The sequence below is a fragment of the Myotis yumanensis genome, unplaced genomic scaffold, assembly GCF_028538775.1.
Source record: "Myotis yumanensis isolate MYYU_CA2020_CCGP unplaced genomic scaffold, mMyoYum1.0.hap1 SCAF_7, whole genome shotgun sequence".
NCBI lineage: Eukaryota > Metazoa > Chordata > Mammalia > Chiroptera > Vespertilionidae > Myotis > Myotis yumanensis.
In genome coordinates, this window is record NW_027223758.1 from 58,297,533 (window position 1) to 58,314,462 (window position 16,930).

At 40.7% G+C, this 16,930-nt stretch overlaps 1 protein-coding gene across 16 annotated transcripts in view; it reads right to left on the reverse strand.

Moving 5' to 3' along the window:
- Positions 1-16,930, reverse strand: part of DLGAP1 (DLG associated protein 1) — a 626,931-nt gene that overhangs the window by 70,218 nt on the left and 539,783 nt on the right. For 10 of the 16 annotated variants that reach the window (XM_070420578.1, XM_070420581.1, XM_070420577.1 and 7 more), the window contains one exon: positions 6,349-6,378. The exons of the other annotated variants lie outside the window; for them this stretch is intronic. In XM_070420578.1, coding sequence (XP_070276679.1) covers positions 6,349-6,378 — 30 coding nt within the window. The remainder of the gene's footprint in view (positions 1-6,348; positions 6,379-16,930) is intronic. 16 annotated transcript variants of the gene reach the window in all.

The following is a 16,930-nucleotide window of genomic DNA, read 5'->3' on the forward strand; positions in this document are numbered from 1 at the left end:
TTTAATGGGGATGTGGATCACTGTAATATATTGGAAATAATTTAGGGTGGATTTTCTAAAGGAAGCAGCTCCTGCGTTGAGCGTCTGAACCCTGGTGGTCATTGTGCGTCATAGCTACTGGTAGAATGGTGGAAGGGTCGGTTGGTCGCTTAGGCTTTTATATATATAGATTTTTTTTTGCTTTCAGACTATCATTTTAGATTGAAAATGTAAAGGCCATTTTCTGAATTTGAGACTCAAGTACAAAAGGGGCTTTGCTGTCACTATTAAATTAGCCTTGAAGACTGCTAATTAGACCACAGGCATTAAAAGCTGCCTTCTTAGGCAGCTTAATCAGTTGTTATTCTTTTAAAGTAAGAACTTTGTTTACATTGAAAACTTCCAGTAGATTGATAAAAATAATAAAAACAAACATATAGACATTACACTCCTAAAAAAAACAAACAAAAGAAAATAAATCAGTGATTCAACTGGCAGATTTTCCTTTACAGCTTGCCTTTGATTTATAAATTTCTATTTCCTGCCCCAGGGAGGGTAGTGAAAGCAAGGTTATGGTGCTGTAAACTGTCTTCTGGGTTATGCTAATTTGCTGTAGGTACTCCAGGCTGCTTATTCAGCACAAACTATTAGTTTTTGGCTACAGAAGGCTGCTCTCTGTATATCTGTGGTTGTTGTCACTTTAGTTCTCTTAATTCAAAAACTTCCATATTCTTGATCAGTGTTGACAAATGGCACACTCAGAAACACAGTGAATTTATAATCGACTTCATAAAAAAACATTAATATTGATGAAATCAGTCTTTATCTAACACTTTGTTGGATTAGCCTGAAAACCTTTCCTCTTCTCCTCACTAACCCCCCCCCCCCACCCCCTATGACTGGAAGAGCAGGTGAGGGGACATTCCATCTGATGGAAACACCCCCAGTTTGGGTTGTGATTGGCTCCTGGCACTGTTCACCTGGGAGACTGCTCCTGGATCCACACAGATGTCATGGTTCCCAGCAAGGTGATCAGGAACTCTATTCCCTCTAAGTTCTTTCATAGTGGAGAAGCAACTGTTTATGTTGCTTGTTTGTCTATGGCTTTGCCCCAGGTGAAACTGACTTCAGTGGTGCTATGACATAATCCTAGAGGAATGATCATTTGTTTGCCAGATCTTTGGATGCTGAAAAAAGGGAGAGATGCAGGGAAGTCAGCAGAGAAAGAGGAAAGGTAAAGAAGAGAATAAGAACTTATTGAGCACTTACTGTATGCCATTTACTGTGTTAAATCAGCTTGTTTAGCCTTAAGAAATAGAGATCCCCATTTTATTGGTGAGGGCACCAAGGCAAATAATGGCTACTTGCCAAAACTATAAGTGGTTACGTGCCAAACAATGGTTGGCTTTCTGTTGCCTGATGGCCCTCCAACCCCAATTCCATGGCTTCTATTGCACGTGTAGAAACAGAGGAGTGCAGCTGGGATACAGGGGGAGGAGAGGGAAGGGAGGAAGGGAAGAAAGAAAAACTAAATAAAAAAAGAAAAAGAAAAAAAGTGAGAGAGCTCTGAAATGCTGCCAATAGTTATTCAAGGTCAATTCTATCTGCGGCGAGGGTAATCCTAAGCAAGACCACAAACTAGGCATACCTTGTTTCTGGGTCACATTGCCCCATCTTTGCCATTTCGGGAGGGTCCTAGTTTTAAGAAGCTATTTGGTAAATTTTCAACTTAATTCTCATTCCTCAGAGACATTGCTATGTAATAGGAAAATGTTGCCAAAAGTATAATGACAATTTTCTGCAAAATACATTTGAGAAGGGAACACTTATTTGCTTAGTAGGATGATCCAGCTTCCAGGTTGGCCTTGTAAGCAGAAAGTCTGTGTTTTTTTGTTTGTTTTGTTTTTGTTTTTAATTGCAGAGACAACTCTCTCCAGTCTTGTTTTCAGTTTCTACAAATTGCATTTTTAGATTCCTGACCCTCCTTCACATTTCATTCTGGGTTTTGGAATGGGGAGGAATTCCTTCCCTGGAGGAAGCCCTTCCCTCTCTGTAGCAATCTGGCTTGAAGGCCTGTAAAGAGGTTTTGTTTTAATTCCAATAGTAAAAATGTGGAAACGTCATTTGTTAATGGGTTTACCACAGTCTAACTTGACAAATGAACATAGCTTTGCTTAAAAAGTAGAAAGACAGTGACAAAAATAAAATTCACCTGGGGAGGAAATGACATCAATACATTTAGAATACTTTTTAAATGTTAAAACCATTTGGGGTTGCTATAGACTGAATATTTGTGTTTACCAAAATTAATATGTTGACATTGTAACCTCTAGGGTGTTGGTATTAGGAGGTGGGGCAATTTGTGATAGCAGCCTAAATAGACTAAGACAAGGGTATTTTGGGATTCATCCCATGTCATATGGAAAATAGAATTTAAGCAAAGCAAATGAGTATCCCACTCCTCAGCACACATGTGAAGTTAGATCAGAGCGTTGCAACAGAAAAAGCAGCTCTACTTTTACAGGTTTACAATACAGCTGTGAATTTTGAAAATGGGAACAAAAATTGCATCACGTTTTTACTTGATTTATCTTTCCCATATTTGAGGATTTGTTGCAATTCCTGGTCTGAGGCCATGAGGTCATCAAAAACACCACCTTGGATGTGACAACAGCCCCAAGTCCCCTGCTTTGATGGTTCATGACCATTATCAGGGAGAAATAAGACACTTAAAAAATATCTAAATAAAATGGAGTGACAAGAAGCTAAAGAAAAACAGAAGCTTCATGTGTCAGGGAAGCTTTTGTTTATGAAATCACAGTTGTTCACAGAGGTTTTACTGTTGACGCTCACCCGTTCTCCTCTAGTGCTAACTGAAACCCCCAGCGTCCCCACTGAGAGGCCTGGGGGGGGCGGGGGGGACCTGAGGGTTGGGCAAGGGCTAAAGCCAAACTTCATTCCCTCATATAGGCTTTGAAAAGAACTTGATGTCATTTTGGAATCTTACCTACCTACCAGGTAGGAACAAATCACCTTTGAGACAAGTCTCATCACGGAACACACCTTGGGTATCAGCTGCAAAGCCTGTCATCAGCCTCCATTGCCTCATCTTGCCCTTCAGACTTGCCGCCTCCCTGCCCGAATGCTCCCCACTCCCCTCATGTCTGAACTCATCTCCTCATATGCTGGATAAAGAGCTTCTGGTTGGGGCTGGGCCCTCCCGCCCTGGAAAGAAATAGCTGCCTTCGGAATATCAGAGCAATTCTAATCAGGCGTGACTCAGCTCTTCCGTGACCTCTGTTTTCATTTTTCCTCTATTAGGCTGCTGCACTGGTCCTACTTGTGGAAATATGTGTCCCTCCCTCCACCTTCTCCCTCCTTGCTCAATTTCAAAGGGAAAAATCCCTTTTAAGAGGAATATTTAGAATTCTTGCCCTGGGATGGTTTTTCTCTCCTTGCCATTGCGCTTACTATCTCCCCTGCCCCTCAGTTTGCTGTCTGGATGTCTCTCCCTTACACCAGTTTTCTCAGAGTTTGGGCTTATCAATCTAACATTAGATTCCAGAATTCTTCACTGCTATCAATAAAACTTTGCAGTTCTTTCTTTCCAACTTGTTTTTCCCCATTCAAATGTTTCAAACTAAGTGAAGCATCGATGTGTGTTTCTGTTTAAGTATAATTTTAAGTCTTTAAAATGTGGAAAGACAATTCACTTTAACCTTACCATTAATGTGATACAGGCGTTTTCATTCTGCTGAATTTAAAAGCTTATGTGAAGCTGCACAATGCTGAAGGGGCACCCCTGCTTCAGAGGAAGGAAAGGAATAAAACTGCAAGCAAAACTACTTGGTAGGAAGGAGCAACTGGGATCTGTTGATTTTCTCTTATGACGCTGACCATTGTTTTATTTTTTAAAAGAGAACAGAAAGGGAAAAGGTAACGCACCTACAACAGTAATGCTATTGTCAGAGTTCTAGGGTAATCCAGAACAGAGTCACTTTTGAAGAAAAAGAAATAGGTTTCATTTCTGGCAGTGGATGCGGCCACTGATTTGCATATTCCTTGACATGAGAAGTTGTATGACGATGCCTTGAGTTCATTCCACAGATGGAAAGTAGCAAGTACAGGAATTAGCTAAATATTCACAGGGACTACCATCTGAGGTTTGATATGGAATCAAGAGAGTGTCCGACACACATTTCATTGAGCATGCTTGTCAAAAATCTCACATTCCAGATGCACCAAGAATGCATGCATTGAGCACACACACACACCCCGGCCGACAACTGCATCCCAGGCGGCCCCTGCAACACACATGTTCTAACACAGTTACAGCAGAGCATGCTCCCAAGCCTTCAACAGCCCTCAGCCAATCAGCTGCCAAAAGATGCTCAAGCGGCAGTTGAAGTGGGCCTGGCCTCTGGTATCCATGGCCACTTCAGAGAACTTCCTGTGACTCAGAGGAGGTGAAGAGGAGGCTGTCAAAAAAGCCCCCAATAGTCAGCCTGCTTCCTGCCCTCACTCATCCTTATTCTCATCCTTCTCTGGAGACCATATCCCTGTTTTGGGGGGTCAGACAGGCCATGCTGCCTAGTAATAACAGTAGTTACTAGCAAGATAATGAACAGAACAATAGCTATAGCTGAAGAATGGTTTTTACATTATCGAATGTTCTCGTAGCTTTCTACAAAATGTATTTTGTTTTTCTGTCCTTTTGTTGTAAGTGGAATACTGTGCTTAAGCCAAGCAGGCAATGTAAAGCTCCGACTTCAAGGCCATTTCTTGATAAAACATCCAACAGCCCGGAGTGGACCAACTGCTATCTGGAATTCTACAGATAGTGGCCTGAAACTCGGAGCCCGCTTGCGTGGGAGTTTCTGCCCGCAAGGTCTTTCTCATGGGCCTGCTTGCTTTTGTTGCCACTTCTATGTTTTGTCGGGCACGGAGAGGTTTGGATAGCCTCTCAATACAATTGCATGTTACTGAGCTTGGGGAAGGTGTGTTCCTGCTTAGCCTCGCAGAGGCCCGAAACATGCCCCCTGCCCTCACTGGCTCCTGGAGGTGACATCCTTGTGCTCCTCCCTCTTGACCAGGAAGCACCATGGCCTGCACCTGCTCCTGGTCCTTGCCTCGCCTGAGAGGAGCAGCATGCTTCCTGCCAGGCGTGTCAGAAATATTGCCTTTGAAACTTTGTTTTGAAAAAAATGTGATGGTACTAAACCTACAGAAGGCAGAGTTCCCCACTACGGACTTGCCAGCCCAATGGGTACATTTCTGAGCCCCTTTCTCATCCTCCAACCTTGGAACGCCAGCCCTCCCAATCCTTTATTTGAGTCAAGCGGATGGTCTCACCACTCCAACCCCCCTTGCGTTTTCCCACTCCCCACCTCCATGCATTGCCCATTCATCAAGCCAGATCGCCCTTCAAATGTGAAGACTCACCTTAAACCCCACCACCTCTTCCAAGGAGCCTCCCCTCCGAAGCATGACTGACAAACTCCCAATAGATGAGAACACACACATCCCAAAACAAACACAGAAACTCACAAAAAGAGAAAATTACACATTCTCTACTTTCAGATTTTATGCGTCTATGAGGGCAAGGGAATCAACTTTATGCCAATAACCAACGAACCATTTCAAACAATGAGGTATTTTTAATAGTCTTGGGGGTTACTCAGCAAAATGCTGCTATGTGTCTTCTCTTCCCCAATGATTCTCCTCTGTCTTCAAATCCCTCTTCCTTTTCTTCTCAGCTTCTTGAATGCATAACTAATGGGGACTGCCACTTGCCCGATAGGGATAATATGGAAAATACTAGAGGAAGCTGGGCCTCGAAATCCCCCCTGGGTGTCACACAGCTCGGGAAGAACCTGCACTTGAGCCTGGCAAATGCCTTAGCCACTTGGTTTTCTCATCAGGAAGCCTTGATGACTACAGGCCTATATATTCCTGGGCAATCATGTTTGCTACGTTGGCATAAGGGACCAAAACACTCTAGAGAAGGCTCTGCTGAAAGATTGGGGGCAAGGCTCCTGGTAAGACCCAATGTCCAGCCTCGAAGAAGGCCTTTGGAGGGCCAGGGGATCCCTACAGAGCCCTGGATCTGAGGCAGTCCCATCAGAAAATACAAACAGGTATGTTTGCTCGTAAATGCTGCCCTCTCGGGTCAGCGTTCATGCCACTGTGGAGGGTGGAGAGACTTGTGGCAGAAAATGATCAGAACGAGGAGAAACACAGACGGGATGGCAATAGCTGGCAATTAGAACATGGCATCAAACACCACTGCCACAGAAGCTTACTAGCTATAAAGCCACGCTATGCAACCTTGAAGCAAAACATTACTGATTTTGTGGTTGTAAAACATACCTTCAACTGCAGAACTCAGTTTTATGACACCTTGAATAAAAACAAAAAGTGGCAGTTATATAATGGACCCGAAATACCTTTTCCAGTCTTCTCTTAACAAACACATGCTTCAGATCTAGACTTTTTTTTCCTGGCATTCTGATAATTTAACTAAACAAATGTCAACTTTAAGAACTAAGTAACTTTCAGTCTGTGATTAGACAGCATGGGTGTCTTAATTTCCCCAGGAAAATCATTCAAGGAAGTTTTTCATGAAAATGACCTGACATGTTCTGGGGTGAAACAAAGGCCAATCTGTCTGTCTGAATATTTCTGTACATAAATCATGCTGGAAAATGGATTAATAAAACTTCATACAATAGGCCACCAATGTCTAGTACTTTCTATTTATGACTGTGTATAGAGATCCTTTGATATATGCTGGAGCAGGGTTTCTGTTGAAATATGTAACAGGTGGTTAAAAACCATGGTGTGATCTGGCAACCCTCTTCTTTGGGGTGGTTGGGTTGCAGGCGTTTTCTGGTCTGAGTGTTAGGCAGTCCCACTCCCTGCAGGTCAGACAGACAGAGGACTATCTGAGCATGCCAAACTGTTCAGGAAGCAAGTGCACATTACCCTTGTGCTTTTTGGGTGAATCCAAAGGTAAAAATATAAAACTAAGATAAACTAGACCTGCTTCAATGATTTGACTTTAAAAGTTTCCTTTTGTAAGTAATAGTTTTAAATAAACAATATTCCCCGAATTCTCTGTGATGGCCATGATACTGTAGGCTGAGCAAAAATGTCTACTGTTTTGGTTGACATCCCAGTTCTCTTTGAAGTTGGAGGAGTTTCAAATTAAAAATGGAAACAAAATTGGTAAACCAAATGGGCTTCAGCATGAACGCACTCTGATTTTAGCAGATTATGTTCACAAAAAGACAAACTTGCTCTCTATCATAAATTTCAAGTTACGTGTTGAATTTCATGTTTCATGCAGAACCAGTAGTGTCTGCTCAGTGTTTAACAAGGGACTCTTCAGGGGGAAAAGTATGTATACTATATGTATGTGTGCTTTTATAAATTTTGCTAATATGAATGATGTGTAATATGCAATCTACAAATAATAATAGAATATACAGTACTCTTTGTTGCAAGTTCTATTATAGCCAATTGACTCTCACATAATGCTTCTGTTCATTCTGGTCAAACACTTGTATCCACAGCCAGCAAACCAACCATGATTTGACAAATTCATGCATTGAGTAGCACCCCAACGGCTCTTTTCCCTATAAATTTATTATCATTACACCTTTTATATGATCTATTGTTAAAGTATTTTTTACGTTCATATAAATTATTGTCATTAAAGTAAAACTCTTTCAAGTTCAACACTATGCAAATACTCCCACCATGACCTATTTCAAGCTACCAGGTTGATGTCACTGAACGTGGAGTTGAGAAGAGATGAGAAGTAGCAAAACCATTGTACAGTATTTCATTATACAAGTACAGTAAATATAAACAACCATAAGAGTATAGATAGCAAAATGTAGTTAGATGATTATGATGTAAAGATTTTTAGGTATTTACTACCTTTGTTGTGTTTTTTGTTTTTTTGGTTAATCCTCATCTGAGGATATTTTTCCATTGATTTTTAGAGAGTGGAAGGGAGAGAGAGAGAAACATCAATGTGAGAGAGACACATCAATTGGTTGCCTCCTACACAAGCCCCTACCAGGGCTGGGGATTGAGCCTGCAACGGAGATACGTACCCTTGACTGGAATCGAACCCAGGACCCTTCAGTTTGTGGGCTGAGCCAAATCGGCTAGAGCTATTACCTTTGTTTTTAATTTAATTTATTTAATTGTAAGTTTAAATGATTTAATTTGTAATAATGGCTGTGTTTAATAATGGACTCACAAAATTTTTGAAAAATGTAACAACTGGCTCTCCCAACCTGGTCAGAACCAGGTCTAGCATAGCATTATCTTAACTGATGTTTCTTTCTACTCAGGCCCAGAAAAGAAAATCTCAATCTTCAAAATACTTTCTGAGTTATTCACAAAAAGGATTATAATTTAACTGAACAAGCTGAATGTGAGTAAGCTTAGCATTTACTATTATTTTGCCAGTAATTTCAAAACCTTTTAAACCTGTCATATGCAAAAGTATACTGTACATAGGTCACCTTGGAAATAACAGTCATTGACAATCAACTAAGAACACAACCTAAACAGACTTGGCATCCTTTTGGTCAGGTGACTATGCCAAGAGGTATGAGTCATTGGCTTATTAAACAATGATCCTGTCTTTTGTAAACTGTAGAATCTTTATACAGGAAACCAGGTCAAAATATTGATTTTTTCCCCCAGCCATCTTTGTTTTTGTGTTTAACCATGTTGATAGCAACAGTGAAAGGACAAGGCACTCTAATCAGTATGTAGAAATAGGCACTATGCAAGTAAAGCAAGAAAATCTAAACAAATTCTTATAGGAAATGTGGGTGGTGATGGACCAGAGCCCAGTAATGCATTTGTTGGGTAAGGGGGAAAAGATAAAAGTTTGACTTTAGAACTCTAATTATAAAGAGTATCTTAATAAAAACTTTAGTGATTCATTAGCTCCATATGAACTGTTCTTATTTTTTAAAAACTCAAATTAAGCTTTTTTTTTTATAGTAGGATAGGCCTTTATATTACAAGTAACTATGCTATAGTGAAAATAAAGAAGTAGCTAAATCTAGTTGGATAGCTAATATTAACATTTTACAAAAAATTATAGAATGAGGGAAAATATATATGTTATCTTATAATAGGAATCATTTTTATAAGTTTGAATATTTAAGAAATGATTAATGTTGATGCTGAAAAGTTACACGTAGCACTGCTGACTTGCAGGACACACAATAGACATTATCTGGTGATTGGCTGACAGTGACATTGCCTGGAATTCAGGATGAGCCATAACACATACGAATATGTATATACACACAATGTATCCTACCCTTCCCACCCCACATTTAATTCTTCATAGTTTGCAGAAGTATTTGAAAAATAGAAAAAAACACACCAAAAAACAAAAGAGAGAAAAGGAAAACAAACTGTTCTTTCCTCAACTCAATATCTTTAGTGTAGTAAAATTCCTAATCTTGTGGGAGATTCATGCAGACCATGTCCATTGTCTTCCTATAAGTCAGAGCCAATCACTAACCAGAAATGCTTTCTGCAGCAGTTCTCAAATTCCAAAGTTACTTCACCGTCTTTCCTACCACTCTCATCTAATGATTAACTTCAATTGATCTAAAATAATTCTTAGGAGAAAGGGTCAGGTTAAAGTTTGAATGATGAGGGCTCACTAAAACCCAAGGTATCTAACGATACCTTGTTGTTGCTGAAATACTAATCAAAACTTTAACCCTGGCCATCAAGGCCCAATGTGACATATCCCTGCTTATTTTCCTATTTATTCTACTTCATCTCACTTGACTTTCTCTTTTATTCAAGACTAGAGGCCTGGTGCACGAATTTGTGCACAAGTGTGGTCCGTCGGCCTGTTCTGCGGGATCGAGCCAAAACCGGTTCTCTGACATTCCCTGAGGGGTCCTGGATTGCAAGAGGGCACAGTCCAGGCAGAGGGACCCCACTGGTGCACGATCAGGGCCAGAGAGAGACACGGGAGTTTGGCCAGCCGGGGAGGAACCATCGGAGGGCTCCAGGGCGTGTCCAGCACATCTTGCTCAGTCTCAATTGGCCAGACCCCAGCAGCAAGCTAACCTACTGGTTGGAGCATCTGCCCTCTGCACGTCCTAGCAAGCGGTTGAGCAGCCTTAGCATACCACTAGCATGTTACGCTTTGATTGGTTGAAAGGCTGACTGGCCAACCGAACACTTAGCATATTAGGCTTTTATTATATAGGATGCTTTAGTCACTTCTGTCTTCTTTCTGTTCTTTGCAATGCTAATGACTTTCTACCTCTGGCTATTGCCCTTGCTACTCCTTCTGGCTTAAATGCTCTTCCCCAACCTGCCAGTCTGCCTACAGCTAGTGTTTTCTCTTCTTTCATATTTTACTTCAAATGTCACGTCCATGGAGAGTTCTTCCTTGACTACTGTATTTAGAGCAGCCTCAGTAATAACTTTCTAGACCAGGGGTGGGGAACCTTTTTTCTGCCAAGGGCCAGTTGGATATTTATAACATTATTTGCTGGCCATACAAAATTATCAACTTAAAAACTATATGGTCAAAGATTTAATTAACTCACCCCTAATGCCTTGGCAGGGCCAGAACAAATGATTTTGCGGGCCTTATATGGCCTGAAGGCCGGACATTCCCCACCCTTGCTCTAGACCATCTTTCTCTTTTATTTTTTATTTTTTTTCATAGCAGTCATCACTAGGTAGAATTATCTCATTGACTTATCATTTGGTTCCTTGTTTATATTATTTTCCTAATTAGAATTAAGCAGAGTTGAGGGCAGAGACCTACCTGCTCTGCCTTGCTTGCTGCTGTAACTCCCCTGACTAGAACAGTGCCTGGCATAGAGTAAATACTCAATAAATATTATCATTACCAAGTATTTCTAGGTATCCTAAAAGAGAATTTTATTAATTCCAGCAAATGTACTTCAAACATGTTATCTTAATTGTGGATATTGCTGACTAGAGTCCTCAGATTTCATTATAATGACTATTGTCTGTTTCTACTCAGAGGCTAGTCTTCATGGAGGTGAACATTGAGGTGGAGTGAATATACATAAGTTACAGTAGTTAATTAGGTTTCAGGATTATAATAATAAAAGGTACCTAAGAAGTAAGTTTACCAACTAGTTGGAGACAGATAATGTTCTAAATGGACTTCAAGGAATATTAGCTAATTGATTTTATATCCAAATATCTCTAGAATCTACAGTTCTCACCTTTACTGTCATCACCCTAAGTCAAATTATCATAGCCATGTTCACATGACTCTATATCAGGGGTGGGCAAACTTTTTGACTTGAGGGCCACAATGGGTTCTTAAACTGGACCGGAGGGCCGGAACAAAAGCATGGATGGAGTGTTTGTGTGAACTAATATAAATTCAAAGTAAACATCATTACATAAAGGGTACAGTCTTTTTTTTTTTTAGTTTTATTCATTTCAAAAGGGCCGGATCCGGCGTAGTTTGCCCATGGCTGCTCTATATGCTAAGAATTGAGAAAGAGGAACTAAGAAAGAGCCATTCAGTTTTAAATAACCTCCTTCCAGTGCATTCTTACACTGCAGCTGGAGTGATCTTTTCCAAAGCAAGTACAATTAAATGTTATAATTAAATGTTAAATGGCTCCTTTAAAAATGTTAAATGGCTTTTTATAATTTTTAAGATAAAGATAAAAAAGGTTAACATGACTTGCAAAGTCTTCACGATGTCACCCTTGGCAGAATAAGTATGGCTACAAGTTCCTCCCTACACCTGCCATGGAGAGATGGGGGCTATGTGCCTTCTTCTTGAATCCAGGCAAGCTCTCTGACTGCCTTGACCATTAAAATACAGTGGAAATGGTGCTCTCCCAGGGGCTCTCCCAGGCTTTATGAAACAGACAGCTTCCTCCTCTCGTCTGTTGGATCATTCCCGCTTGGAACCCTGAGATACCAGGTTAGAAGTCCTGAGATTGCTCTGATGAAGAGACCGGGTGCAGACGCTTTGATAAACCACATCAGCTGAGGGAAGAAGCTGGATGGCCTGGAGGAGACTGTTGATGAAAGCTGGGAGGGCAGGAAAAAACTGACCTTGGAGATAGAAAGAAAATGCAACTTTTCTGAGGTAGTGGCAGAAAGTTTGGCAACATTATGACCTGTAGTAACATGGAAAGTAGAAAATATACTTAATGAATTCTTAGATTTTAGTGAGAAGATTTCTAGGCAGAATGATTAACGTGCCAATTAGTTTTTTTAAATAGTTGTATATAATAAAATGTAAAGACAAGTTTAAAAAAGAACTGCTCAGTTTTCAAACAACATTTAGAGAAAATATAGAGCTAGTAATTGTCAGTTGAAAGAAAAAGGTAAAAGGGTTTCACATTTCTAGTCTTTTTAAAGGCAAAAGTCTCTCAAAGTAAGAAATTGATTGAAGGTGAAAATCATCTTAAGGGTATGGCTGTAAGACCCTTTCATATGATTTTAGAAATATTTAAGTGTGCGCCTCATAAACTTACACAGAGACATGAGGGCTTCTAAGAATCCTAAGAGTATTATCCCACAGCAGCCTGATTCTGAGCACAGGCCAAAGAAGGACCTATATTGAGGAGAATTGTGGATGTGTGTTTTGTCTAAAGGAGAAAAGTCTAATAAGATTCATAGGAAGTCCAGAAAGATTTTAAGAGAAGTGCATTAGTGGATGCATTATCAGCTAGGACAAAAATGGGCAGAAGTAGTTCAAAGTGAAAGAGTTTTTAAAGGCCCCCATCTCCTATGGTCAGGAAATAGGCTGAGAAGATTATACAGCTGCTAATACCATTTCTTATGTTCTATGGACTGAATTGTGGTCCCCACTCCCCATTCATATGTTGCGGTCCTAACTAATCCCCAGTGATGGTATTTGGAGATGGGACCTTTGGGATGTAATGAAGTTTGATAAGGTCATGAGGGTAGGACCCCCATGATGGGAATAGTGCCCTTATATAGAAGAGGAAGAGAAAGATACTATTCTCTCCACACGTACACACTGAAGAAAGGCCATGCTAGCACACAGTGCAAGACAGGAAGAGCGTTCTCACCACAACCTGACCATGTGGCACCCTGATCTCAGACTTCTAGTCTTCAGAATTGGGAGAAATAAATATCTGTTGTTTAAGCCATGCAGGCTATGGTAGTTTGTTATGGTAGCCTGAGTTGACTAAGACATTATACAAACAGGACAACTCAGAAGGTGCAACCAAGAGTTTGGAGGGTGGAGACAAGAGTTGCAGAGAATCATTCCCGGGAAGTGGGACTGTGCCCTTTAGTTAAGGAACTGGCAACATAAGAATTTCAGAATTGCTATGTACCTGTGTTGGCTATGTGCCTCTTGTTCCTCTACTCTTTGAATGAAAGTGCTCATTGCTTCGATGTCATCTCTGTATCATTAGTCTGTGTGTGGAACAGATGCCTTTTCTTTTTAGTTCACAAATCTTCATACTGAGAGAAACTATACTAGAGAACTATATCAAAGGAACTTCATCAGCCCCTGGACCTTATTGAGATGGTGAGAACCTGAATCTCAAACTTAAACTTCATGCCATAAAGACATAAGATTTTTGGAAGGCTTTAGAAGGAGTGAGTATATTTTGCTTTACAGAGGAATCTAAATAATTTGTGTACAGAGGGTGACCCATAGCCTACTAGAAATGGAAACTGTTAAATTAATTGAAACTGTCCCAGTTTCAATTAATTTAAACAGTAAAATACAAATTAGGTATGAAGAAAGCAATTCTGCAAGCTGTGGGAATGGAGGGAACAGAATCTTTACCTAGCCATCAGCGCTAAGGCGAAGAGGCAGTCCTTCCTCCTTTGGATGAAGGGGTACAGTAGGAAAAGGTTCACAATCTAGTTAGAAATTACTTCTAAACTTAAACTTAGGAATAATTTAAACAATTTGAGCACTCCAACTTCCTTTAGATCAGTGGTTCTCAACCTTCTGGCCCTTTAAATACAGTTCCTCATGTTGTGACCCAACCATAAAATTATTTTCGTTGCTACTTCATAACTGTAATGTTGCTACTGTTATGAATCGTAATGTAAATATCTGATATGCAGGATGGTCTTAGGCGACCCCTGTGAAAGGGTCGTTTGACTGTTAAAGGGGTCTTGACCCACAGGTTGAGAACCGCTGCTTTAGATGCTCAGGAAAGCGCCCTGATTTTCACCAAAGACATAAATGTGAGCGGGCACTGATTGTCTTTGTTTTGTTTTTTCCTCTGCACCCCTGTGCCCACACACTCCTGTGCCCACACACGCCCAGCAGCCTCCTCTTCTCTGCACCAGGGTTATAAAAAGGAATTTAGGCAACTTCAATTGTGCTGAGCTGCCTGTCATTCTCCTTGATCTGGGAGGGCTCTGTGGCTGCTTTGACCAATAAGTGATCTCTGCAAGTATGTGGGCCCAGAACTTACGATTTCTTATATTTTGGACACTATCCCTGGGAGCCCTGAGCTACCACATGAGAAGTCTTGAAGCAATGCTGGAGGTACCACTTATAGGTGTTCTGTTCAACCGTCTCAGCTGAGCCTACACTCTTAGACATTGAAACTAAGGTGCCAGGTGTGTAAATAATACCATCTTGGACCCCTTAGACCAGTCCAACCTCTTGCTGAATGTGGAGCAGAAGAATCACCCAGCTGAACCCTGTCTAAATTCTTGACCTATATGATCACAGGTTATAATAAAGTAGTTGTTTTTAACCTGCTGAACTACACTTTGGGGCAATACTAGCTACGTAGTGACAGATAACTGACACAGTTACCTCTGCCTAAATTCTGACCTCACCTTACAGCTAATGTCTTAGCTTTCTGTTCAACAGCCATACGACTCTTTTGGTTCTCTGAATATTAGCATGATATTAATATTAACAGGAACATTAACATCTCCTCACCCTTCTTGGCCTTTCAGCTCTTAGTTTACAAAGATTTTCTCAGGAAAGCTCTCCCTGACCCTCTAGGTGAGTTTCATTGTTATAGTAAAGTCTCCCACAAGAACTGTATTTCCTTCTTTCAGAGCAATTACCTCTGTGATTATTTCATTAATGCTGGTCTCCACCTCTAGATTGTAAACTCTGATGAACAGAGAGCAGGACTCTTTGATCATCACTGAATTCCCAGAGTCCAGCAGTGTGTCCGGACAAAGTAAGTGCTGAGCAAATATTTGTTAAGTAGATGAATGAAATACTTGATGTAGCTGATAAGGATTCTCTCCTTACCACAACCTTTAATAACTGTGACACGATTCTTCTCTCACATGCGGTGCACATTTGGATTCAAAGCCACTGTAACTGGGAAAGACGGTGTGACATGATATTAGGCCACTGCTCCTGCCTTGCTATTGTCTGTGAGGGCAGCTCAGCACAACTGAAGTTGCCGAAGTTCCTTTTTACAACCTGGTGCACAGAAGAGGAGGAGAAAGGTTGCTGCTGGGTGTGTGTGGGACAGGAGTGCAGAGAAAAAAACACCCCAAAACAAAACCAATCAGTGCCCGCTCACATATATGTCTTTGTTGAAAATCAGGGCGCTTTCCTGAGCATCTAGAGAAAGTTGGGGTGCTCAAATTGTTTATATTATTCCTTAGTTTAAGTTTAGAAATAATTTCTAACTAGATTGTGAGCTTTTTCTTGTAACCCTTCATCCAAAGGAGGACTGACTAGTTGCAGGCCTTAGAGCTGATGTCTGGTTCAAGAGTCTGTCCCCTCCATTCTCGCTACCTGAAGAATTGTTTTCTTCATACCTAAATAGTATACTACTGTTTTTTGAAAAGGCATTTTTTCCCCAGTTATTTAGTCCTGTGGATGTGGAATATAGATGATCTATTGGAAATAGTCTTTCTTAAAACATTTCTGCTCTATTTCATTAAGTTTTTGATCTGTCATTTTTGTTGTAAGTGAAATAAGTGTTCTTATAATTTATTTCTGAACATGTCCTTATAGGTATCAATAATTGTCCTTTTATTTCCATTTTACAACTTAATAAGGATGTTCCTTTGCCTTGTTATATTTCTACTTAACACTAGTCATCAAATGGGTCCATGTACAATATTTCCTTAAATGAGTTCAGAAGAGCTCCACTCAAAGAAAGGAAGATTACCAATTACCCATAATGTTTCTGTTCTTTTTAAACGAAAACGCCGCCAAATGGCAGGGCTACTATGTAGACAGATATGGTGTGTGTCATTTTAGTGAGTACAAACACTCTGGGATTTTGCCTGTTTCTACTTCTCTGATGTATCCTCCCTCCCTCAGTGCACAATACTGCACTTGTACCTTTTGAACATGTAACTGATTAAAGAGCTGGCCAGGAGGCAGATGTAGGCACACCTTTGATCTCTCATCCTTGGGGGCCAAGGGAGGGCAGACACCTGGCGCTGCCAAGCGGGAAACAAAACACAGCCTGAATTACCTTAAAGGGAACCGCAGGTCTAGCCAAAGGTGCAGCTGGATTGGCTGAATGGGCACTGAGGGAGGAGAGCCCACAGTTGGGCAGAGAAAGTTCCAACAGTATGATTCAGACTATCTGGGGGTTGGTTAGGATGACCATTTCTTAGGCAGAGGACTGGAAATATCAGGCAACTGTATTAAGAAAAAGAGAAAAGTAATTCTTTTGCAAGGAATATTGCAAAATGTTCAGCTGTGCACATGCTGAAAGGCAATTTTAATGGCAATTCAGGAAGCTTTCAAGGAAAGGATTTACGCACCTTTTCCCCCCCTTAGCAGAACTCTTTTGTTTCTTAAGGATGTCTGTCACCTTTACAGCAGGATGTTGTAAATGCTCTTAGCGAAAATGAGATGTGAGCACTTCCTATGATTTTAGTGAAATTGCATTGCCCCCTGGCGTCTGTGTGCTGTTGTTACACCATCGCATAGGAAGTCTAAAGAATG